General features: G+C 50.8%; 1 protein-coding gene across 2 annotated transcripts in view; it reads left to right on the top strand.

Moving 5' to 3' along the window:
- Positions 1 to 26252, top strand: part of LOC137622297 (ATP-binding cassette sub-family B member 10, mitochondrial) — a 91675-nt gene that overhangs the window by 5996 nt on the left and 59427 nt on the right. For both annotated transcript variants that reach the window (XR_011040412.1, XM_068352859.1), the window contains exon 2: positions 4214 to 4359. Coding sequence is in view for 1 of the 2 variants with exons in the window: in XM_068352859.1 (XP_068208960.1) it covers positions 4222 to 4359 (138 nt within the window). In the remaining variant the exon portion in view is untranslated. The remainder of the gene's footprint in view (positions 1 to 4213; positions 4360 to 26252) is intronic.

The following is a 26252-nucleotide window of genomic DNA, read 5'->3' as shown; positions in this document are numbered from 1 at the left end:
CTTCTCGGACGCATCAGACACGGGCTGGGGTGCGACTTTGGACGGACAGGAATGATCGAGAACATGGAATCAGGAGCAAAGGACACTTCACATCAATTGCAGGAGTTGTTGGCGGTTCTTCTGGCCTTGATAAACTTCAAGTCCCTCCAGCTTAACAAGGTGGTGGAGGTGGACTCTGACAACACCACAGCCTTGGCTTACATCTCCAAGCAGGGAGGGACTCATTCGTGGAAGTTGTTCTAGATCGCAAGGGACCTCCTCATCTGGTCAAAAGATCGAAAGCTCACGCTGGTAACGAGGTTCATTCAGGGCGATATGAATGTCATGGCAGATCGCCTCAGCCGGAAGGGTCAGGTCATCCCCACAGAGTGGACCCTTCACAAGAATGTTTGCAGCAGACTTTGGGCCCTGTGGGGTCAGCCAACCATAGATCTGTTCGCTACCTCGATAACCTAGAGGCTCCCGTTGTATTGTTCTCCGATTCCAGACCCAGCAGCAGTTCACGTGGGTGCTTTTCTGCTGGATTGGTCCCATCTCGACCTGTATGCATTCCCGCCGTTCAAGATTGTCAACAGGGTACTTCAGAAGTTCGCCTCTCGCAAAGGGACACGGCTGACGTTGGTTGCTCCCCTCTGGCCCGCGAGAGAATGGTTCATAGAGGTACTGCAATGGCTGGTCGACATTCCCAGGACTCTTCCTCTAGGAGTGGACCTTCTACGTCAACCTCACGTAAAGAAGGTACACCCAAACCTCCACGCTCTTCGTCTGACTGCCTTCAGACTATCGAAAGACTCTCAAGAGCTAGGGGCTTTTCGAAGGAGGCAGCCAGAGCGATTGCCAGAGCAAGGAGGACATCCACTCTCAGAGTCTATCAGTCTAAATGGGAAGTCTTCCGAAGCTGGTACAAGGCCAATGCAGTTTCCTCAACCAGTACCACTGTAACCCAGATTGCTGACTTCCTGTTACATCTAAGGAACGTAAGATCCCTTTCAGCTCCTACGATCAAGGGTTACAGAAGTATGTTGGCAGCGGTTTTCCGCCACAGAGGCTTGGATCTTTCCACCAACAAAGATTTACAGGACCTCCTTAGGTCTTTTGAGACCTCAAAGGAACGTCGGTTGTCCACTCCAGGCTGGAATCTAGACGTGGTCCTAAGGTTCCTTATGTCATCAAGATTTCAACCTCTCCAATCAGCCTCTTTTAAGGACCTCACATTAAAAACTCTTTTCCTCGTGTGCTTGGCAACAGCTAAAAGAGTAAGTGAGATCCACGCCTTCAGCAGGAACATAGTTTTCACATCTGAAACGGCTACATGTTCCTTGCAGCTCGGTTTTTTGCTAAAACGAGCTTCCTTCACGTCCTTGGCCTAAGTCGTTCGAGATCCCAAGCCTGTCCAACTTGGTGGGGAACGAACTGGAGAGAGTACTTTGCCCAGTTAGAGCTCTTAGGTACTATCTAAAAAGGTCATAACCTTTACGAGGACAATCAGAAGCCTTATGGTGTGCTATCAAGAAACCTTCTCTTCCAATGTCTAAGAACTCAGTTTCTTACTAAATCAGGCTTCTGATTAGGGAAGCACATTCTCATCTGAAGGAAGAAGACCTTGCTTTGCTGAAGGTAAGGACACATGAAGTGAGAGCTGTGTCTACTTCAGTGGCCTTCAAACAGAACCGTTCTCTGCAGAGTGTTATGGATGCAACCTATTGGAGAAGCAAGTCAGTGTTCGCATCATTCTATCTCAAAGATGGCCAGTCTCTTTACGAGAACTGCTACACCCTGGGACCATTCGTAGCAACGAATGCAGTAGTAGGCGGGGGCTCAGCCACTACATTCCCATAATCCCATAACCTTTTTAACCTTTCTCTTGAATACTTTTTATGGGTTGTACGGTCGGCTAAGAAGCCTTCCACATCCTTGTTGATTTGGCGGGTGGTCAATTCTTTCTTGAGAAGCGCCGAGGTTAAAGGTTGTGATGAGGTCCTTTAGTATGGGTTGCAGCCCTTTATACTTCAGCACCTAAGAGTCGTTCAGCATCCTAAGAGGACCGCTACGCTCAGTAAGGAAGACGTACTTAATAAAGGCAGAGTAATGGTTCAAGTCGTCTTCCTTACCAGGTACTTATTTATTTTATGTTATTTTTGAATAACTAATAAAATGAAATACGGGATACTTAGCTTCTTTGTTAACATGTATGCTGGTCTCCACCCACCACCCTGGGTGTGAATCAGCTACATGATCATCGGGTAAGATTAATATTGAAAAATGTTATTTTCATTAGTAAAATAAATTTTTGAATATACTTACCCGATGATCATGAATTTAAGGACCCACCCTTCCTCCCCATAGAGAACCAGTGGACCGAGGAGAAAATTGAGTTCTTGTTGACAAGAAGTACTTGAGTACCTGCTCACAGATGGCGCTGTTGTGTACACCCCCACCTGTATAGCGATCGCTGGCGTATCCCGACCGTAGATTTCTGTCGGGCAACAGAGTTGACAGCTACATGATCATCGGGTAAGTATATTCAAAAATTTATTTTACTAATGAAAATAACATTTTTGAATAATTTTTGTGTTTGTATTAGGAAGATTTTGTAACAAAAAAAAAATTATAGCCATTCTATATTGAAATTTTGACTGTTATTATGACTAAATCATGATTTGCTTTACAGTATTGGATAAATATCTATCTTTACAAAACTAACGAAGAATTGTGCACGCTCTGCAAGGCCGAACAGACCCACTGGTTTTAATGAGGAAGCATTTTATGATTTATTGCATTGTGTGTCTGCTCTGTTTTGGAAGAGGGCTTTCAGATTCTGACCCGATTTCATAGATTGTTAGGTTAGGTCAGAAAAGTTTAGTAAGAATATATTGTAGTTGAAATATGTGTACTGAATGGTTTTTTTCTTACTGCATTCATAACTTATTCCATTGTTTTACATTTATTTTTTTACTATAATGTATTGTAGTGTGAATGTTGAATAGTGTAAAATACTGAACGGCGGATATGCAACAAGTCTTGTTATATATTTGCTCTATCAAAAACTTTTATAGAATAAATATTGTTCAGTGTGTCCTCTGATATGCTTAATTAGTCTTACCTAATTTATTATTCACAGTTTAAAATATTGCAGTATTTTGAGTTCGTAATTTAGTACATTATGAACAATGTCTTCACTCTTCAGGGACTTTTGGTAGATGTCTTTGCAAGCGCGAGAACTTGTCCCCACCTGGGAGTCTATCTTCATAGGTAGCTCAGAAACTTGTCACCTTCACTCTCTAGCTCCTTGGAGCTGAGCTCTCCGTAGCTCTCAAACGATCACTCTTGCAGTCCCCTGGCGGATCATTGGCTCGCTGGTGTCTAGCAAGACGTGCTCACCAGGTGTGATCACCATCGTTCTCACGTGGCTGGGTCGAAGGCGCAGCATATCATCTGCTTGTGCTCCTAGCTCACCCACCTGTGCCGCGTGCACTCAAAACCCTTCGAGCATACATTACCTTCTCAGGTAGAGTGCACAGTAGAGGCACGCAGTCTTGCACATACAACTGTTCGCCACTCCCTCGTTTGGATCACGCGCATCCGCGATCAGTTGAGCTTATCTCGCCTCTGTGGGTAGCGCATATTACTGTACCATAGACTTTGCAACCCGCTTACAAGCCTACAGCAGTCTCTAAGGAGGCTTGTTTGTTGCAGATCTTTAAAGTGGCTTTTGTCACCATGCCAGCTTTAAGAGATCTTGCAGCTTTACCAACATTTTTAAGACTACTGCAGGCCCTAGGGAGGTATCAATGTTCTCCCAAGCTTCTAAGGTTCCTTCAGATCCGACGATAAGAGTGAGGGTTCGTATTTGTGATGGAACAAAGGAAAAATTTGGAGGTAATTTATCCGAGTTCTTTACACAAATGTTACTCGCTATCACATACTCCCGAAAGTATTGTCTGTAATCAGAGCGGAGCTGTAGTAAGTGATTTGCTTCCCCGTTGCCCACTGGTACAACCGTTAAAGTTGTTGACATCTTGTTAAAATTTTTATAGCCGTGTTTCAGTTTGCTCTATTATCTTCTCCTATGTAAAGCACTCAGGTTTGTATAGTTAGAAAAAATACAAATTACTTCTAAATTTGTTATTTTGAATTCAAATTACATTTTAGGCTTGTTTTACTTAAGCATATGCTCCTTTTGGATTATAATGATGAATTATTCTTGTTACAGAATTGGCAATGGCAAAATTCTTGACATTAGCACGATGTCGTAGTTCAGCTATTCCTCTTGTGGCTCTAGATCCAACTGTTCTCCTAGCTCTCAGGCAAAGCTGGCTTCCAGGGTTAAGGCCAAGATGTTCTGTTGTTCTTCCTGGGGTAAGTGGAATGTATGATTACAATTTCATGTTTAGTTATTTTGTTTTTTGTAATTACAAATTGTTCCGTAACGGAAATACAAACCACGCTATTTACATAGGGTTTACTTTCGGCGTAGCTGAAATGACGAGCCATTAAGTTTTTAACGAGGGTTAACTACCCCCCGCTAGTTAGCAGGGGGTAGGGAACGGGTAGCTTGCTACCCCTCCCCCCGCACACACCTGTGAGTTGTCTCACTTCACTTTTTGGCTCGGACGAAGACAGATGTTGCTGTTTTTCGTCCTCGTTAATGACAGCCTTAATTTGTTTTTTGACTTTTTCTAGTTCTGTGTGCTTGGAAGCTGGCCTCGACCGTTGTCATTGTTATGCGCAAGTGCCCTGGACTCGCTGGCCGCCCTTGCGGGACCTTCATGTCAGCGGAGGACACCGATCCTCACACCCTTTGCCCGCAGTGCCGAGGCCGACGGTGTGATAGAGAGAATACGTGCAGTGAGTGCAGGGAGTGGTCTGCCTCCCAGTGGGAGAAGTTCGGCCGCTGGCGTAAGAAGAAGTCTAAGAGAGACCGTTCTCCTTCAGGGGCAACCTTGAAGAAGGAAGGCTCCAAGGACTCCTCTTCCGCCGCACGAACCTCCTCCGAAGCTCCGACTCGATCGGTCTCTCGTGAGAGGCTGCCGAGTGGTAGCGCAGGCCCTAGTGGTGTTTCCCGACCTCGGGGTGCGGGAGAGGGCGTTGCCTCCCTTAGCGTGGCAGCTCCCTCTTCTCCTCCGGGGGAGGATAATTTGGATTTTGAGGAATTTCATCAAACTGTTGCTAATAATGATTTGTTTTAGCTTTGGGCTTCCTTGGGGCTTAAGGGCACGCCCTCCAAGGAAGCCCTGTTTGACCTGATCCAGTTGGGGGCTGCGGTCAAACAGTCGCCGGTAATACCGGAGGTATTCCCTTCGGATTTTGTCGACACTGTTTTGGCCGAGCCTTCCGACGGGTCTGGTCAAACCCTTGATACTGGTCCTGTTGCGGACGTTGCTGATGGCTCTCCTCCTCCCTCCGAAGATCCTCCGAGGGGGGAGGTGAGTCCCACGGTTTCTCCTTCGGGCGGGTCTCCCCCTCGGGGGAGAGTGCTGACATAGACTCCTCTTCGGAGGACTGAGTACCCGGACGCCCTTCCTCGTGGTCGTATTCGACGTAAGGCCCGTCGGCCTCTTCGCAGCAGAGGGCTTCCTTCTCCTAATAAAGGAGTTAGGAGGCACCTCTTTGGGTCATCCTTTCCTGATCCTCCCCCTAAGGAGGAGCCCCCCCGTCAGGAGCAGCCCGTCACAGCAGCGCCCCTTGACCTCTTCGCGGATCGTTCGTGATCCCCTACGCCTGCCAGACCTTCCGACCTACCTTCTCCGTTCCTGGCTGCAGATGCGGTTTGGGCGCCTTCACACCCTGTTATCCAACAGGCACCGATCCCTTCGGGGTTAAGGGACTCTACTCACGGTGTGGGTAAGTCCCTTGCGCATCAGGGTTCCCCTGCGCGCCCACCTGCGCGTTCGCGTGCAGTAGCGCTCAAGCGCTCCCCAGAGTTAAAGTCTTCGGACTTAACTCTACAGCGCTCTTCTGTTCGGCAGCGATCACCTGCTCGCCAGCGCTCCCCTGCGCGGCAGCGATCACCTGCTCGCCAGCGCTCTCCTTCTCGCAGGTCTCCTGCGAAGCAGCGCCCTCATGTTCCTGATGTGCGCATTGCGTGCCCACGTTCTCCTGAGCGCCATCGTTCTCCTGTGCGCAGCCGCGCTATTGCTCAACCTGTGCCTGATGTGCGCCTAGCGCGCCAACGATCATCATCTCGTCCACGATCACCTGATCTGGACTTAGGCAAGGGTACTAACCCGTCGCCTCGCCCACGCGCCCCTGCGCGCCCTTCTGGTCCGGCGCAACAGCGAGCTAAAGCTCCTGTTCGCGAGCGTTCGCCTGCGCGTCCGTCCACCTCTAAAGATGTGCGCGGTAATCTTACTGCGCGCCAACGTTCTCCTGCGCGTTCACACGATCACTCGCCTATGCGCAAGCGCTCTCCTGAGCGCCCTCGCCCTCTTCAGTCTGATCGCCCCAGGTCTCCGACTCGCCCGCGTGATAAATCGCCTGCGGGCAGTCGTTCGCCTGTTCGGGGTGCGCACCATCGTTCTCTGGAACGCACGCGACATCGCTCGCCATCGCGCCAGCGCTCGCCATCGCGCCATTGCGCCAGCGCTCGCCGTCGCGCCAGCGCTCGCCGTCGCGCCAGCGCTCGCCGTCGCGCCAGCGCTCGCCATCGCCCCAGCGCTCGCCAACGCGCCAGCGCTCTCTGCCTGGCAAACGCTCGCCAAGTCGCTCGCGACTTTTTTTCGCGCTCTCCTACGCGCCGCCGTCGATCGCCTAGTGCTCAGCGCACACCTTCACCCATGCGGTCTCGTGCTCCTTCACGTGCGCGCCAACGCGATCGCTTGCCATCGTGTCCTTTCGCCTGCGCGCCCACGCGCCATCTCGTCTGCGCGCCCACGCGCCCCCTCGCCTGCGAGTGAACGCACCCACGCGCCCCCTCGCCTGCAAGCGAACGCACCCACGCGCATTCTTCCACATGCGGCAATGCGCCCGCGCTTCGGAAATCGCCCGTGCGCCATTCCTTGAATGCCTTCTCGCGTGAGAACCGCCGCGATTCCCATTTCCGCAGGGAACATCAGCGCGGCCAGCCGACAGGGACATGGACTTCCAGATCAGCCTCTTTTTCCTCTTCTTTTCAGGCAGGCCCCGTGGTGTCCACTCCGAAGGATCAGGAGATCCCCTTCCCTTCAGCGGGAATAACTGACACTGTGTCAGTTACCCGTCAGCCTTGGTTCCGTCACATTATGAACGCAGTGGTTCAGGCTGTGAAGCCCGCCCTCGTTGATATGGGACTTAAACCAACGGCAGGCTCTCCCCCGCTGAAGAGAAGGAGAGGAGTGGACTTCGTGGTGACTTCTCCTCGGGTGAAGTTGGCTCCCTAGAGGTCGGTTAGGAGGACTCCTACGCCTTCTCCTACGCGTGCTGTTTCTCCTTCTCCTGTGGACGAGTTATCTCCTTCCTCAGGAGAGTCCAGCAAGGCAGGGTTGTCTCCCATGGCACCAATGGGAGGAACCCCTCCTCTTCGGAGAGAAGCTGCTCGCGAGGAAGCCCCCTTCCGGACCTCTTTGCTGGAGTCCTGTATTCCTCCTAGGAGGGAGCCCAAGGACTCCAAGACGATTCCTAAATCGTCATCCAGGATACGTCCAGAGCCAACTAAACCCCGGGAGGACGTCCACGTATCTTCCCAAGATGAGCCTTTGGGGACCGGAGACCTAGCTACCAGTCCGCAAGGAGGAGACTAGTTCGAGTCGGAACACGCTTTCTGGCAGGTCCTAGGCTTGATGAGGGAGCTCAAAAAGTTTAAGGACCCGGAGACTGCCCCTCGTGAGGGCAAGGACACGGTGCTAGACGAAGTCTACGGCCCCCAGAAACCCCCTAAGTCCAGTGCAGCTTTGCCTTGGTCCAAAGGGGTGAAAGGGGCCAGGGACAGAGTTGAAGCCCAGCTCTCCGAGCTCGCCTCCTCCGGTCGTTCTTCTGCCGGGTTCAAACTCCTCCCACCTCCTCGAGTACATCAGAGGAGGTACTTTGAGATTATGGGGGAGTCCAGTATGGCCCTTCTGCTCCACCATTCCGTGGAAGAGCTGACCAGGGGAACTCCTCTCGAGAAGCTCTACGCCCGGCAGGTGACGTTCTCGCCGTCGGAGATCCTGAACCTTGAGAAGGTCGCGAAGAGTGCCATGCAGGCAACTTCGTGGCTGGACGTTTGGCTGGGATCTCTGGGCATCCTATTGCGCTCTGAGGATCTGTCCAAGGAGAGCAATAGGAAGGCTTTGGAGACCTTCCTCTCGGGCACGCGTTTGATCGAGTTCCTCGCTCACCAGGTGGCTAACTTGTGGGCTAACTCGATCCTCAAGCGTCGCGACGCAGTGGCCGAGAGGTTCCATCCGAAGGTCCCCGCCGTGGACGTCTGCAGGCTCAGGCACTCCTCCATTACTGGGAGGGATCTGCTCGAGCCCAAGGACATAGAACGAACAGCCGAGAGGTGGAGGAGATAGAATCAAGATTCTCTCCTCCAGAGGGCCCTGACATCTCGGCCCTACAAGCCTCCGGCACCTCAACAGCAACAGCAACCTCCCAAGACACCGAAGCAGGCTCCGGCAGCTAAGACAGGGGTGTCTAAGCCGCATCCCTTTCAGACCAAGGACAGAAGGCGCGGTAAGTCCTCTAGGGGAGGTAAGAATCCTAGAGACAGCGGCCGAGGCCGCAAGCGCTAGGATTGGCAATCCCCCCGCGTGTCCACCTGTGGGGGGATGCCTGAAGAGTTGCGTGCACAGGTGGCAGCAACTTGGGGCCGATTCTTGGACGGTCTCTGTGATCGGCCAAGGTTATCGCGTCCCATTCACGACATCTCCACCTCCCCTGACAGCGAATCCAGTGCCGCTAAACTCCTATGCCATGGGATCGGCAAAGGGATTAGCCCTTCGGGCGGAAGTCGAGACCATGCTCAAGAAGGATGCTCTCTAGGAGGTCGACGACGGCTCCCCAGGCTCCTTCAGTCGACTCTTTCTTGTAAAGAAGGCGTCTTGAGGCTGGAGACCGGTTATCGACCTCTCAGCCCTGAACAAGTTTGTCAAGCAAAATTCGTTCAGCATGGAGACAGCTGACACGGTCAGACTTGCAGTGGGACCGCAAGACTTCATGTGCACACTGGATCTGAAGGACGCGTACTTCGAGATCCCAATCCATCCGTCTTCCAGGAAGTACTTGAGATTCAGCCTAGACAGCAAGATCTACCAGTTCAAGGTGTTGTGTTTCGGTCTCTCCACAGCTCCTCAGGTGTTCACCAGAGTGTTCGCTCTGATTTTGTCTTGGGCGCACAGGAACGGCATACGTCTCCTCCGTTATCTGGACGACTGGCTGGTCCTGGCAGACTCGGAGTCGACCCTTCTTCGACACTGAGACAGGCTTCTGGAGGTTTGCTGAGACCTGGGGGTCGTGGTAAACCTCGAGAAGTCCTCTCTGCTTCCGACGAAACTACTGGTATATCTAGGCATGATATTAGACACCGATCTCCACAAAGCCTTTCCATCAGATGACAGGATAGCAAAGCTGAGGAGGGTCGCAGAACCTTTCCTCGGGCGGGAAGAGCTTCCGGCCCATTCGTGGTTGCGTCTTCTAGGTCACCTTTCCTCCCTGGCACGTCTAGTTCCGAACGGCCGCCTCAGGATAAGATCCCTGCAATGGCGGCTAAAGTCCAGGTGGAATCAAGGCTCCGATTCTCCGGACTTTCTGGTTCCTATAGGATCCACGGAACTGACGGACCTTCGGTGGTGGCTGAACGACGTGAACCTTTGGAAGGGAGTGGATCTTCTCGTCCTCCCCCCAGAATTGACTCTGTTTTCGGACGCGTCAAAAGAAGGGGGGGGGGGGGGGCCACATTCTGAACCAAAGGATCTCAGGCCTCTGGTCAGAATCAGAAAAGTACCTCCACATCAACCTGCTAGAAATGAAGGCCGTTTTCCTGGCTCTTCAACAGTTCCAACGGACCCTGGCGGGCCACTCCGTAGTGGTGATGAGCGACAACACTACGGTAGTGGCTTACATCAACAAGCAGGGAGGTACCTTTTCTCGACAGCTATCCCATCTTGCAGTAGAGATTCTGAGGTGGTCCGAAGTCCACTCGGTCACACTTTCGGCTCGCTTCATTCCAGGCAAGAGGAATGTGCTCGCCGACAGTCTGAGCAGAGCGACGCAGATAGTGAGTACCGAGTGGTCTTTGGATCCTCAGATAGCCAACAAAGTCCTGACTTTGTGGGGTTCCCCGACAGTAGATCTGTTCGCGACAGCCTTGAACTCCAAGCTGCCCCTGTACTGCTCTCCAATCCCGGACCCCAAGGCTCTCTGGCAAGATGCTTTTCAGCAGAGGTGGGACAACATCGACGTTTACGCCTTCCCACCATTCTGTCTGATGAGAAGGGTGCTCAACAAGACTAGACTATCGGTCAATCTCTCCATGACTCTTGTAGCTCTGCTGTGGCATCACGCAGAATGGTTCCCGGACCTTCTGCAGCTCCTGACGGAGCTTCCGAGGGAACTCCCCCCACGACACGAGCTACTCAGACAACCACACTGCAACATCTTCCACAAGGCCGTAGCTCGGCTTCACGCCTGGAGACTATCCAGCGTCTCCTCACGGAGAGAGGATTTTCGCAACAGGTTGCGGACAGGATGTCTCGCCACCTACGCAAGTCCTCTATCGGAATCTACCAGGCGAAGTGGAAAGTCTTCTGTGGTTGGTGTCGTGGGAGGGGTATCTCTCCACTCGATGCCACTATTCCAGCAATAGCGGAGTTTCTTGTGTATTTACGAGAGGAAATGCGCCTTTCAGTTCCAGCGGTGAAAGGCTATCGCTCAGCCTTAAGCCTGGTGTTTAGGCTGAAAGGAGTGGACATTTCCTCTTCGTTAGAACTCTCTCTACTCATACGCAGCTATGAGCTTACCTGCCCTCAGTCAGATGTAAGACCTCCTCCTTGGAACGTGGTTCAGGTCCTCAGGGCTCTGAAGAGAGCCCCGTTTGAACCATTACGCCAGGCGTCTGATCGCCACCTTTCTTGGAAGACGGCTTTCCTGCTCGCTTTGACCTCAGCCAAGCGGGTCAGTGAACTTCATGGTCTTTCTTACGACGTCGCCCATTCAAGGGGATGGGGGAAGGTATCGTTCAGGTTTGTCCCTGAGTTTGTTGCCAAGACTCAGAACCCTGGGGTGTCAGACCCTAGGTTCGAGTCCTTCAGGGTAACGAGTCTTCGTTCTGTAACAAGTGACCCAGACCACATCCCTGGCATTCAAGAGAAATTTCTCTGTGACGCAGGTTTTGCAAGCTGGGGTGTGGAAGCGCCAGACGACGTTCACAGCCCACTACCTGTGGTGGCTGCACAACAGCTGGTCTAACCTCAGGCTCCTTAATGGACAGGTAGCAGAAGGTTGGGGGCATTGTTACCCGGTTTTAGTCTGCGTGATTGAAAGAGTATGTCTGGCCCTTACTTCTTTCTTCATTCTCCCCTCCCTTGGGGAAAGCAGCATCCTGGTCTCTGCATAGCTGACCTCAATCTCTGCAGGTAAACCATGCTCCCTTGTGCTCCTAGTATTAACTATAATACTGTTTGCGTCCCCCATACCCTGACTAGGTGGTATTGGGAACGTCCTAGCCTAGATTTCTATCTAAAGAACTCCAGGTCAACTTCCTAGGACGAGTCACAACTTCCTCCACACACAACTTATGTAGGCCGCACGTCCGTAGCAAGCTTCGGAGAGTGCGAGGTGCAGGGACCCCCTTTCTCGAGTACTGCTCACTCGGTTTTCGGGTCCCCGGGTAAAGCCAAAAGCCAGTAAGGCTGGCGACTTTCTGCCCTTCCGAAGGGGTAAGTCACCCTATGTAAATAGCGTGGTTTGTATTTCTGTTACGGAACAAATGACAAATCCGGAGATAATTTGTATTTTTCAATATTTAACTTAGCCGGTGATTATAATAGCTGCAACTCTGTTGCTCGACAGAAAAACTCTACGGAAAAATTCGCCAGCGATTGCTACACAGGTAGGGGGTGTACTCAACAGCGCCATCTGTCGTTCAGATACCCAGTACTCATTGTAAACAAAGAACTCAATTTTCTCTCTGTCGGGCTACCGGCAAGACCTACTAATTCGCTGTTGCTAACTGGATTTGTTTTCACAACTATTTGGTGAAGTACACTATTCTAGTTTTGAGCTTTCGCTATGCAGGTGTTTTATCTTCATCTTAAATCTTGAACTCGTTTTGGATAGATTTAATTATGGTGACAAAGAGAGTATGGACTTTCTTTCACTTTTAAATGGCCGACCCTCCCCTTAGACGGAAGTGTGTTTAGGCTTTTAGTAATTATCTTATCACGTTATAGATTTTCCTCTATATATTTTATATCTCTCCGCCTTTATTAGGCCTCTTCGATTAACTTTCCATTTTTTATAAACATATAAAAATAAATTTTAATGCTTTGTTTATATAGACCTTTCCTGAGAGTAGGCGGTCCTAACTTTGAAACCGAAGTTAATCAACGTTGAGCCCTTTATATCGTCTTTAGCTTTTAAAGAGCTAAGGATTTAAAACTTTTTAAATGTAATATTTTATGAAAGAATTTCTTTGATAGTCTTCGTACTGTTTTCAAAGATGAACTAACGTTTAGTTTTTTATGCTACGCAGTTGTTGACGTTCAGGACGTTCAACATGCGCTCTATCGTTACGATAGAGAGAGAGTGTATCACGGTTTCACTTTGCAGTAAGAGTAAATCGATTCTGACGTTTTGTTCATTCTTTCTTAGCTTAAATGTTTTAAATTCTAATTTAAAGGAACTTTTTATTTGAAAAACCTTTCAGTTTTTTCCTTTAGTCAAATAACATGTTTTTTTTTGACGATATATAATTGGGCTCTTCTCTTAGGTGCGAAATCAAGAGAGAAATAGAGAGAGAGATGAGACGGAGGGAGAGAGAGGAGAGAAAATGTTCCGTTCAAGCGGGTAACGTTGTTCTCGTGTTACTCACGTCCCTAGTCGCTGTACGGGGAGGAAGGATAAAACGTTTTTAGGTTTTTATTCTCGTCCCCAGGCTATGTGCGGTGAGAGATTGAAAACGTAGTTATATGAACTAGTGTTTAGTCTCTTTCCCAGCCACTGATTTTTCTTTTTATCTTAAAATATGTTTGTTCCGTAACCGAAATACAAACCACGCTATTTACAAAGGGTTATTACTTTTAGCGTAGCTGAAATGGCGAGCCATTAGAATTTAACGAGGGTGTATTACCCCCCGCGCTAGTTAGCGGGGGGGGGTAGGGGAGTGGTAGCTAGCTACCCCTCCTCCCCCTCACACACACGTGAATACTCACTTTCACTTTTGGCTCGGACTGTGACAGACGTCTCTGTCTTGGTCCTCGCTTGGCAGCCATTGTCTGTTTTGTCTTTACTTAATCGCTTACTTTTCTTTTACTCAATATATATGTAAACATGTTTTCATGTTTGTATATATATTTGAGTATAGAAATAAGTAAGTTTCCTTTTCAGATGTGTGTGTGTAGTGTACGATATCTACGTGGAGGCCTCGGCAGTTAGGCCACCACGGCGTATTTTATGGGTGGCGATCGAGTTTGACTTATGTCTTTCTCTCTCTCTCTCTCTCTTGAGGTCGTTCACCCTTTTACTACGTGTTACTACGCCCTTGTAGCCTAGCTTCCTTTCCGTGTGGAGGGTCGCTACGCGTACGTTTGTATCAATTAGTTATGAATCTAATTGTAGTTGTTTTTTTCAGCTTGTAGAACGATTCCTTTCGGGGTTTTCGTTCTTTCTTTAGTGTTCATTCATTTTTTAATTACATAATTACATAGTTACATAATTATAATTGTTATAATTCTGTTTTGGTTACAGCTCTCCTTCCGCGAGTGTAAGTGGTTGTGAGGGCACGTGCCTGTTGTGTAATTCTTGTTCCTTTCCCTCGGGATTCCTCTTCGGAGCCTTCCCGGGGGAATGAATGTGTACTAATATTATTTGTTTTATTTTTTTACAGTTACCGATCTAGTTCGTTTCTGTAATATAGCAACGGTGTGAGCTGTCTGGTTGAGTCCTGGGGATTCGGCTGTTGCTGCCTCCCCCCTTGTATTTTCGTCAGGGGCGTGTCTCCTTCTACTGGTAGTACTCCCGTGTCGACGGACAGCTCTCCAGTTCATTTTAGAACAGTCAGGAGGCTTGCCTCCTTGGGCGGATAACTTTCCTTCCGAGGGAAGTTTTTCCTGTCCAGGCTTGAGTTTTTCCCCTTTTGGGGGGTTCTTCTCTTGCCTTTTTTTCGTGCGACTATGCTCTTGGTGCTGAGCGGTCGCACCTGCAGTTTCGCTCAAGGGGCTGGGCAACTGCAGGAGCTCCTCTTCGGAGGATTGCTCCTTTTAGGTCACTGGCTGACCAGTCTCTTCCTCGAAGTGTTTCTCTTTCGTTCGCGAGAGAGTACACTCATAGAGACTCCTCTTCGGAGGTTTCTTCTGTTGCTGTTGCTGTTGGCCTCCCTCGCCGTAAGGCCCTCCGTCCGCCTCGTCGTAAGGGCCTCTCATCTCCCTATAAGGGTGCTTGAGGCGCCCTTTTGGATCTCCGTTTGCAGCCTACACTCCTTTTTTTCTCGATCTTCCGCCTTGGTGCAGATGGACAGCAGTCTGATCTCGTCTTCCGACGGGCAACGGTCTTCCCGACGGACAACGGTCTGCCCGACGGACAGCGGTCTTCCGACGGACATCAGTCTCCCGGCGGACAACGATTCCTTCGGGGCAAAGGGTTGCCCCCACGGGGGTTCTTCCCTTGCGTGTCAGGGTTTCCCTGCGCGCCCTTCTGCTCATCAGCGCTCTCCTGTTCGTCAGCGCTTTCAAGATGATCTTCCCTGCGGTTCCTGTTACGTGCCCTGTGCGCCCACGTTCGCCCTCGCGATCTAGAACTTCGGTTCAGGTCGGGGTCAAGGACTTCTTCTTTGCGCAGGCTTCCACGCGTAGCCTTCTGCTCGTCAGCGATCATCAGCTCGTCAGCGATCATCAGCTCGCCAGCGATCATCAGCTCGCCAGCGATCTCCGGATCACCCACGTGTGTTACAGCTGGCACGCCAACGTTCTCCAACACTTCTGAAGGAACATGGTTCGCCAGCTACTAGCTCACCTGCGCATGCTGATCGCCATCGCGCGACCCTCAACTGCGGATGCTGATCACCATCGCGCGACCCTCAACTGCGGATGCTGATCGCCATCGCGCGACCCTCAACTGCGGATGCTGATCGCCATCGCGCGACCCTCAACTGCGGATGCTGATCGCCATCGCGCGACCCTCAACTGCGGATGCTGATCGCCATTGCGCGACCCTCAACTGCAGATGCTGATTACGCATGCTGCTCCTCATCGCACAACCCTGAACGATCGCCCTCCTGCGGATGCTGATCACCATCGCACCCTTTCACGCGATCATTCACCTGCGCATGCTGCTCGCCATCGCACAACCCTGCACGATTGCCCGCTTACGCATGCTGCTCCTCATCGCACAACCCTGAACGATCGCCCTCCTGCGGATGCTGATCACCATCGCACCCTTTCACGCGATCATTCACCTGCGCATGCTGCTCGCCATCGCACAACCCTGCACGATTGCCCGCTTACGCATGCTGCTCCTCATCGCACAACCCTGAACGATCGCCCTCCTGCGGATGCTGATCACCATCGCACCCTTTCACGCGATCATTCACCTGCGCATGCTGCTCGCCATCGCACAACCCTGCACGATTGCCCGCTTACGCATGCTGCTCCTCATCGCACAACCCTGAACGATCGCCCTCCTGCGGATGCTGATCACCATCGCACCTTTTCACGCGATCATTCACCTGCGCATGCTGCTCGCCATCGCTTACCATCACGCGGTCATTATCGCCAGCGATCTTCTTCACCTACGCGGCAGCACAATCCCTCGCCGTCACGCCATCGCTTGCGTTCGTCGCCTCGGACACGTGTTCATTTACCTGCCCACTCGCCTGCGCGATCGCTCGCCTGCGCGATCGCTCGCCTGCGCGCCCGCGCGATCGCTCGCCTGCGCGCCCGCGCGATCGCTCGCCTGCGCGCCCGCGCGATCGCTCGCCCGCTCGCCTGCGCGACCGCTCGCCTGCGCGCCCGCGCGACCATTCGCCTTTGCGCGACTGTTCGCCTTTGCGCAACCGTTCGCCCTCGCGCGACCATAGTTCGCGGCGAATTCCACAGCCGGTGGTAGCAGCAGGGACGCGTGCTCCTAGACGGCACTCGGGATCACCTCCATCCAAGCACAGGTTGGTAGTGCAGGACGAAGACAGGTCAGTACAGCATTCTTCCCCACCTTCTTTTCAGGCAGGTACCGTCGGGTCCACTCCAAAGGATCGCCCGATCCCTTTCACCTTAGCGAGGATTTCGGACTCTGTGTCCTTGGAGCAGCAGACATGGTTTGGTCCGCTGGCACGGGCGTTAATGACGGTTATGAAACCAGTACTCGCCGGCCAGGGTAACAAACCAGCGGCTGTCTCTCCTACGCTGAAGAGAAAGAGAGGAGTGGACTTCGTGGTGACTTCCCCCAGGGCGAAGTTGGTTCCCAAGAGGTCGGTCTCGAGGGTCCCCTCTCCTGTACGAGTACTCTCTCCTTCTCCTGCCTTGGAAGGATTTTTGGCGGGGGGGCTTTCCGTTCAAGATTTCTCCATCGGACAAGGGGTGACTGCTTACCTCTTCCTCTGGGAGCTTACCAGGTTCTTTCCCTCCTCGGTTACGGCCCGAGGTTTGGTTCAAGGAAGCTACAGGAAGATCAAGGGTACTTTCCTCCTCTCGAGCTCAGACACCTTGGCCTTTCGTCGTTAAGTATCTACTTGCGGACAAGCTCGATGTTGTACCATCTGGACGCGCTGACTGAAGGCTTCCTTCGGGTGTCTCATCTGTGGAGGTCGACGACCTCAGACACCCTTCCATCCTTGAGAAGAGTTTTGTCTGTGCCCAAGGACAGAGACTTAGACAGCTGCTGTGCGGAGTAAATCGACTTCCGGTTTCACTCCTCCAAGGCGCTTTCTTCCAGACTCTGCAGGGCTCCAGCGCCCTTTTCTTTCAACCACGTCGGCCTAAGTTATCGGCTACGACAACTGGGACAAGGTGTCCAATTGCAGTTTCCTCCTGTCAGGAACAGATGGCACGGGAGATTCCCCCCGGGGGGGCATAGGCCTAAAAGGAGTTCACGAACTCTAGGATTGCAGGTTTTTTCGCTGGGAGGATGCTTAAGGTTACTCATCCGAATGACAGCTTCCCGATGCCCATTCCTGCACAATCTCTGTGAGTAGCCAAGGATATCGCGCCGGCTGTCTCTGTCAGCGAATTCAGTGTCTCTGAACCTCTATGCCATAGCGTCAGCAGAGTTGCCCGGTTGGGCAGAATGATCCATACCTTAGGCGAAGGTCTTCCTTAGGATCATCGACGGCTTCACCCCCGGTCCCCTCAGTCGATCCTTTCTTGTAAGGAAGGATCTGAGAGGGGATGTCCATAGTCGACCTCTCAGTCCTGATCAAGTTTGTCGAACAAACTTCGGCCAGCGTAGACCAGCAGAATCGATCAGACTGGTAACGAGGCGACAGGACTCCTTTAACCCTGGATCGGAAGGACGGGTACTTTCAGTTTCCATTCCATCCATCTTCCAGGGTGCTCGTCGAATTCAGCCTAGACTGCAAGTTTCCTGCTTATGATGCAGTGTGGCTATCCCGCCGTGGCATAAAAGGTTTGTTTCCCCAGAGAACTCTCCCTGCCTTCCTCTTGGCCGCTCAGGTGCAGGCTTCCGCCTCCTCTGCTGTTTGGAGGGCTGGTCAACTCCGGTAGGCTCGGGTTTCGACCTTCTTCAGCGCCGGGACTAGCTTCCGGAATGTGACCATGAGTGTGGGCTCATGGTATTTTGCTTGGAGCCTTCTCTTCCTCTGCCTCAACATCTGGAGTATCTGGCCATGATTTTGAGTCAACCGCCTTACCACATTGGAAACCCTGCTTCTCGTCCGTCCAGCGAGGTTAAGCAACGTCGGTACTTGGATGGGTGACCACCTGGGGACGCAAGATTCTGTTACCGCATCCTCCGAGCCTTCCTTTCGGTTGACTGTGGCAAGACTGAGGAGAGTCGCAGTACCTGTTCTCAGTCAAGCAGAGCTTTCAGCCCTACCTTGGAACGTTTCCTAGTTCTTCTTTCCTCATTGACCCGTCTATAGTCCAAACGGTCGCCTCAGGATAAGTTCCATGTGGGGCGATCCAAGTCCCGGTGGCTTCAGGCAATGTTTAACCGGACTCCCTGGCCCTATGGGACCAGCGGAACTATTAAACCTGCAATGGGTGTTGACCTATGGAGCCTCTTGATGGTAGTGGATATTCTCGTCCTTTCCCCACATTCTTGATGCGGTTCTCGGACTCGTCAAAGGAAAGGGGGGGGGGCCATGTTCCGGTCCAGGCCTATGGTCAAGACCTGAAGGATACCTCTCCATCATTCAGGCAGGCTTAAGGGCCTTAGTCTGGCCCCTCTTCAGATCCTACAGCTCCTGCCAAGTCGCCCCGTTGCGCGTCGACTTCATTCTAACCAGCAGGGGACGCATTTTCACACCTTCACATCTTGTAGTAGAGATACCGGGATGATTGAGATTCTCTCAATTCCACCATCGGCTCTCTCATTCCAGGCAGGGGAATGTCTCTCTCAGACTATCCGAGCAGAGCCTCATAGAGAGAGTGTACCTAGGGGTCTTTGACCTTGGGTAACCAGCAAGTGCTGGTCTGGGGGACCTGATCGCAACACCTTGGAACCTCAAGCTTCCACTAGTCTTACCCCCAGTCTCAGACCCCGAGACTCTGGCAAGATGCATTCCGGTGATGGTGGGACAAATTCGACGCCTGCGTCTTCCCTCCTTTTTGTCTGCGGACAATGGGTCTCAAAAAAAAAAAAAAAAAAAAAAAAAAAAAACCAGGTTGTCTGTCAACCTTTCAATGGGAGAGCTCCACTGGGACTATGCGCAGAACGGTTTCTGGACCCTCTGCTTCCCCTGACGGAACTCCCGGGAGAGCTTCTCCCACGGCGCAGACTACTCAAGCAACCACACTGCGACATCTCTCCCGAACCGGGGCATCGCTTCGGCTTCATGCCTGGAGACACTACGCTTCCTCCTCTAGAAGAGACAACCCGCTACAGTCGCGGTACGGAGGTCGCGTCATCTGCGATAGTCATCCACAGGGGTCTCCCAGGCAAAGTGAAGAGTCTAAGGTGGTGGGTGCCGTGGGAGATATACCTCTTCCCGTGAGGCCTCTTCTCCAGCAATAACGGTCTTATTGCCTTTCGGCGGGAGGAAGCTCCTTTCCGCTCTCGGCAATGAAGCCTGTCGCTCAGCCTTTCCCTGACCTTCAGGCTTAAAGGAATAACTTTCCTGCCCGCTGGATCTATCCTCGCTCATGCGAAGCTACGATCGTCCCTGCCCTAGTCGGAGGAAGACCTCCAACTTGGAGCATGGCTCGGACTTTTAGTCCTTTAAGAGATCTTCTCAAGACCCTTTTACGACAGGCCTCGGATTGTATTCCGCCTCGGGTCTTCTGCTCACTCTGGCCACGGCCAGTGTGTAAGCAATCTTCTTGGTCTCTTACTACTCCCCCCTTTCTAAGGAAGAGGGGAAGGCAACATTCAGGCTCGCTCCTGAGTTGTTGGCTAGACTCAGAATCTGAGGGTCCCGACCCTTCGGTCCGATTCATTCAAGATTTCGAGTCTCCATTCTGTGTGTTATGTCCCAAGACCTTCTCTTTCTTGCCAGTAAGGAATCGAGAGGTTAGCGCTGGGAACAGCTGCAGTTTGGCCTCAGTTGCAGCCGATTTGGGAACACATGGAGGACATGGGGGGAGAGTCACCAGTATACCTCTTCAGCCCGGACTCGAGTACATTCATCTCGATCTGTCTTCAAACCCTCCCCCGTCACGTCGCCCTACAGCACGATGTTGGATACATCGCAACGTCCTCGCCTTCGAGTAATACTACTCTGTGACGCAGGTGCTACAAGCTGGAGTCTGGAAGCGTCTGATGACCTTCGCAGCCCGCTTCCTGCAGGGCGTGACCCACAGGAGTCTCGATACGTTTTCTATCGCTCTGTGGTGGCTACACAACAGCTGGTCTAACCTCAGGCTCCTTTTTGGACAGGTAGCAGAAGGTTGAGGGCATTGTTATCAGGTTTTAGTCTGCATGAACGAAAGAAGTATGTCTGGCCCTTACTTCTTTCTTCATCATCCCCTCTACGGGGAAGCAGCATCCTGGTCTCTGCATAGCTGACCTCAAACCTCTGCAGGTAAACCATGCTTCCTTGTGTTCCGAGTATTGAGTCAATACTGTCGCGTCCCCCATACCCTGACGAGGTGGTATTGGGAACGTCCTAACCCAGAGTTCCTTCTGGAACTCCAGGTCAACTGCTTAAGACGGGTCACACTTCTTCCTTCACACACAAGCTTACGTAGGCCACATAGTTCCTTGCGGAGCAAGGAACTTGTGAGGTGCAGGGACTCCTTTTCTCGAGTGCGACTCACTCGGATTCTGAGTCCCCGGGTAAAGCCAAAGCCAGTATGGCTGGGGACTTTCCACCCTTCCTAAGGGATAAGTCACCCTTTGTAAATAGCGTGGTTTGTATTTCGGTTACGGAACAAATGACAAATTCGAAGATAATTTGTATTTTTCCTAACCATACAAACCTTAGCTATTTACACATATTTGCCCGCCAGCCCTGTCCCCCAAGACAAGTCCTACCTCTAAGTGAAAGTGAGTATTCACGTGTGTGTGAGGGGGAGGAGGGGTAGCTAGCTACCACTCCCCTACCCCCCCCGCTAACTAGCGCGGGGGGTAATACACCCTCGTTAAATTCTAATGGCTCGCCATTTCAGCTACGCTAAAAGTAATAACCCTTTGTAAATAGCTAAGGTTTGTATGGTTAGGAAAAATACAAATTATCTTCGAATTTGTCATTTTCTGTTTTTTGCTGGTATTATGAGCTTGCATTATACGACTAATTTCGCAATTACTACCTTTTAATGAAGGGTAGAATTGCGTGTTTCAGGTGGAAATAAGTGCAAAACAGAAAATCGAAGTGATAAAGTGATATGCGCAAGTGTTACAGTGTTGCGTCCGAGGGTTCGTCTGTTCGTGCCTGTCGTTCACCTAGTCCGGGACCTCTTACATGCTCCCAAGCCCAGGGGAGAAGTAATGTCAAACGACTTATGGGTTCGAGAGGCCTTGACCAACGAACAGACGTTTTCCCTCTATGGTATCGGGTGTATCTTACCAAGATCTCCCCTACCATAAGACGAGAGAGACGTTGTTTCTCCTCGCCATCCGTAGGCTTTTCGCATAAGAAACCTGTCACAAGGTTTCGAAGCCCTTAAGCGAAAGTCAGTCCTTTCAGGACAGGTCCAGCGTCCTGGTTACAGCCATTAGGACAGCTCTGACCCTATGCAGTCATCGGATAACTGCTCGCCGCCTAACAAAAGCGTAACATAGACTCCGAGAGTCTTTTTTTGTAGGCAAAGTGTTGCGGTCACAGACGTTACCCTCGTCTATTACCACAACCATTTCCGTTGATCCTTAAGGGGTTGTATGGCAAAACATGCAGTATATGCTTGCCTCCCTTATGGAAGACTATTCTGCCGATTAGTCCGTTGAGTCTAGCCGTTTATCTCATCGATATCCTGGCTTTCAGCCAACCTAACGTTCCTTTGTGCTTTCTGTTGACGTTGGCGTAGCTTAGTCACGTCAGTCAGGTTGTTTAGAACCACACTCGATGCGGTCTCGTGTGGTTTTTCAGCCGCATTTGGACGTTAGGCCACTGGCTGATGCTCCTGTTGACGTTCAAGACGTTCACTAACAATCGGAGTTGACTTGTTTTGACGCTGTGCGTCAACCTCCGCATTCTAGAGTTGTTTTGACTGCTCAGTCTAGGCAGTCAAAGCAGTCTCGAGTGGACGCTGTGCGTCCTCACGCACCTGTTGTGGTTGACAGTTCAGTTGTTGACAGTTCACAGACTGTCAAGCAGTTACATGACGTTGCGTTCTGGTCCGCTACTAATGCACCAGTGAGAGACTCAGCTTTTATCGGACAAGGTTCCTGTAGATGAGGAAGTTGCTGTTCTCCCTCCTACTGATATTCCCTTGAGGACTCTGTCAGATGGAGAGGAGCCTAAAGCTGCTTAGCCTCCTATGGACTTTAATTAAATCATGATGATTTTTTTTAAGGATCTTCGTCCGGATCTTTTTGTAACTGCTGCTCCTCGTTCGCCTAAACGTCAGAACTTACACTAGGCCTAGCTACTTCGAAGCCGTTGTTTTTAAGCTAGTGCTCTCTCGCTCTCCTAGAGAGCGTTACGTTGGCTAGGCGACTGGTTTTTCACCAGGAGGAGTTTGGGGGATACAGCCTTTGCTTTCCCTTCTTTTAAACTGGTTTATAGAGCGAGAGTCTGATATGACACGAGAGAAGTTCTCGGCTTGGGAGTTCATGCCTCTGCCCAGATAGACTTCTCAATTCTGGTAGACTCTCCCTGGTGCCTAGCCAGGAGACGCTACAAGTTGTTTACAGGTCAACTTCACAGCTGTTGTCGAGCCTTTGAAGTTTTGCTGTACTATTATGTCACGCATAACAAGGCTTTCAGGGATGGTAAACGGTTCCGCCTCAGTCGCTAACCCCGTCTGTTGCCACACCTGCTCCCGTAGACCCTAAATGGGCTTTGCTGCAAGACATGCAGTCCAAACTTGCGTCCTTGATAGAGGACTTAAATGCGGAGAAGAACCTTCTGGCCAACAACCTTCCAGCCGGTCGGTTGTGCGCCCTGTTGACGCTGAGGTAACCTACTCGCGTCTGCCAGTTGAGGTGGTTCCTCCACCGAAGCGACCCAGTGTGGGTTGCCAGCCGCACGTTGACGTTAAGCGACGCTCGGAGGTGGTTGTTGACGTTCAGGACGTTCAACAACCAGCAGAGGAGACTTGTTTTGACGCAGTGCGTCAACCTCAGCAACCCGGTAGGGTGTTGACTGCACAACCCAGACGGTCTAGACAGTCTCGGGTTGACGCTGTGCTTCCTCGCGCACCCATGGTTGTTGACAGTTCACAGACTGTGCAGCAGTTCCATGATATTGCGTCCGGCTCCGTCACGCATCCACCAGTGCGACCGGATTCAGCGAGCCAGACGTTGCCCACTCCGTTGCCGTTTCCTCATCAGTTTCGGATGAGGAACCCTCTGATGAGGACGTTGCTGAACAACAAGACGATCAGCCCCCAGCCCTGCTATCCATCCAGAAGATGCTGAAGAAGGAACGCTGCTCAGTCAGGCTGTGGATGAGTCTGGTAGGGACGCTGTCATCCGTGGATCAATTTGTGTCACTAGGAAGACTACACCTCCGTCCTCTTCAATACCATCTAGCTTTTCACTGGAAAAAGGACAAGACGCTAGAAGCGGTCTCGATCCCGGTTTCCGAAAAGATAAAGTCTTGTCTGACTTGGTGAAAGGACAATATCAACCTAAGAGAGGGTCTTCCCCTGGCTGTTCAGACTCCCAACCACGTTCTCTTCTCGGACGCATCGGACGTAGGCTGGGGTGCGACATTAGACGGTCGGGAATGCTCGGGAATATGGAACTCGAGTCAAAGGACAATGCATTTCAACTGCAAGGAGCTACTGGCAGTACGTCTGGCCTGGAAAAGCTTCAGGTCTCTCCTTCAAGGCAAAGTGGTGGAGGTGAACTCGGACAACACCACGGCTTTGGCGTACATCTCCAAGCAAGGAGGGACCTACTCTCTGACGTTGTACGAGATCGCAAGGGACCTCCTCACCTGGTCAAAAGGTCTAAATATATCACTAGTAACGAGGTTCATCCAAGGCAACTTGAATGTCATGGCAGATTGTCTCAGTCGGAAGGGACAAATAATTCCAACAGAATGGACCCTCCACAAGGATGTATGCAAGAGACTTTGGGCCACCTGGGGCCAGCCAACCATAGATCTCTTCGCAACCTCGATGACCAAGAGGCTCCCAATATTTTGCTCACCAATCCCGGACCCAGCAGCAGTTCATATAGATGCCTTTCTCCTAGATTGGTCACATCTAGATCTATATGCATTCCCTCCGTTCAAGATTGTCAACAAGGTACTGCAGAAGTTCGCCTCTCACGAAGGGACAAGGTTGACGCTAGTTGCTCCCCTCTGGCCCGCGAGAGAATGGTTCACCGAGGTACTTCGATGGCTAGTAGACGTTCCCAGAACACTTCCCCTAAGGGTGGACCTTCTACGTCAGCCACACGTAAAGAAGGTACACCAAGGCCTCCACGCTCTTCGTCTGACTGCCTTCAGACTATCGAAAGACTCTCGAGAGCTAGAGGCTTTTCGAAGGAGGCAGCCAGAGCGATTGCTAGAGCAAGGAGAACATCCACCCTTAGAGTCTACCAATCGAAGTGGGAAATCTTCCGAAACTGGTGCAAGTCAGTATCCGTATCCTCGACCAGTACCTCTGTAACTCAAATAGCTGACTTCCTCTTATATCTGAGGAAAGAACGATCTCTTTCAGCTCCCACTATCAAGGGTTACAGAAGCATGTTGGCATCAGTCTTCCGTCACAGAGGCTTAGATCTTTCCAACAATAAAGATCTACAGGACCTCCTTAAGTCTTTTGAGACCACGAAGGAGCGTCGTTTGGTTACACCTGGTTGGAATTTAGACGTGGTACTAAGATTCCTTATGTCAGACAGGTTCGAGCCGCTACAATCAGCCTCCCTGAAAGATCTCACCTTAAAGACTTTTCCTGGTATGCTTAGCCACAGCTAAAAGAGTCAGTGAGATTCATGCCTTCAGCAAGAACATCGGATTCTCATCTGAAACGGCTACATGTTCTCTACAACTTGGTTTTCTAGCCAAAAACGAGCTGCCTTCTCGACCTTGGCCAAAATCGTTCGATATTCCAAGCTTATCGTATGGTTGGAAATGAACTAGAAAGAGTCTTATGCCCTGTAAGAGCTCTTAAGTTCTATTTAAAACGAACTAAACCTTTACGAGGCCCGTCTGAAGCTTTATGGTGTTCAGTTAAGAAACCATCTTTGCCTATGCTTTATCCTATTTTATCAGACTGTTAATACGAGAAGCTCATTCCCATCTGAATGAGGAAGACCAAGCTTTGCTGAAGGTAAGGACACACGAAGTTAGAGCTGTCGCAACTTCCGTGGCCTTTAAACAAAATAGATATCTGCGAAGTATAATCGACGCAACCTATTGGAAAAGCAAGTCAGTGTTCGCGTCTTTTTATCTTAAGGAGGTCCAGTCTCTTTACGAGAACTGCTACACTCTGGGACCATTCGTAGCAGCGAGTGCAGTAGTGGGTGAGGGCTCAACCACTACAATTCCCTAATTCTATAATCTTTTTAATCTTTCTCTTGAAATGTTTTTATTGTTGTTTTTGGGTTGTCCGGAAGGCTAAGAAGCCTTTCGCATCCTAGTTGATTTGGCGGGTGGTCAAAGTCATTTCTTGAGAAGCGCCTAGATTAGAGGTTTTGATGAGGTCCTGTTGTATGGGTTGCAACCCTTGATACTTCAGCTCCTAGGGGTCGCTCAGCATCCTAAGAGGATCGCGAGGCTCCGTAAGGAAGACGTACTTAAAAAGGCAGAGTAATTGTTCAAGTCGACTTCCTTACCAGGTACCTATTTATTTTGTTTAGTTATTTTGATAACTTCTAAAATGAAATAAAAATTCTTAGCTCATATGATGTAAACATATTTTGCTGGTCTCTACCCACCCCCCTGGGTGTGAATCAGCTATTATAATCACCGGCTAAGTTAAATATTGAAAAATGTTATTTTGATAATAAAATAAATTTTTGAATATACTTACCCGGTGATTATAAATTAAAGGACCCTCCCTTCCTCCCCAATAGAGACACAGTGGACCGAGGAGAAAATTGAGTTCTTTGTTTACAATGAGTACTGGGTATCTGAACGCAGATGGCGCTGTTGAGTACACCCCCTACCTGTGTAGCGATCGCTGGCGAATTTTTCCGTAGAGTTTTTCTGTCGAGCAACAGAGTTGCAGCTATTATAATCACCGGGTAAGTATATTCAAAAATTTATTTTATTATCAAAATAACATTTTTCCTAACCATACAAACCTTAGCCATTTACACATATTTGCCCGCACGCCCTGTCCCCCAAGTCAAGTCCGACCTCTAAGTGAAACGAGACAACTCACAGGTGTGTGGGGGGGGGGGGGAGGGGTAAC

Source organism: Palaemon carinicauda, chromosome 29 (assembly GCF_036898095.1).
Source record: "Palaemon carinicauda isolate YSFRI2023 chromosome 29, ASM3689809v2, whole genome shotgun sequence".
Taxonomy (NCBI): Eukaryota; Metazoa; Arthropoda; class Malacostraca; order Decapoda; family Palaemonidae; genus Palaemon; species Palaemon carinicauda.
The sequence above is the reverse complement of the archived record's forward strand: the minus strand, read 5'-3'. Positions and strand labels throughout refer to the sequence as shown.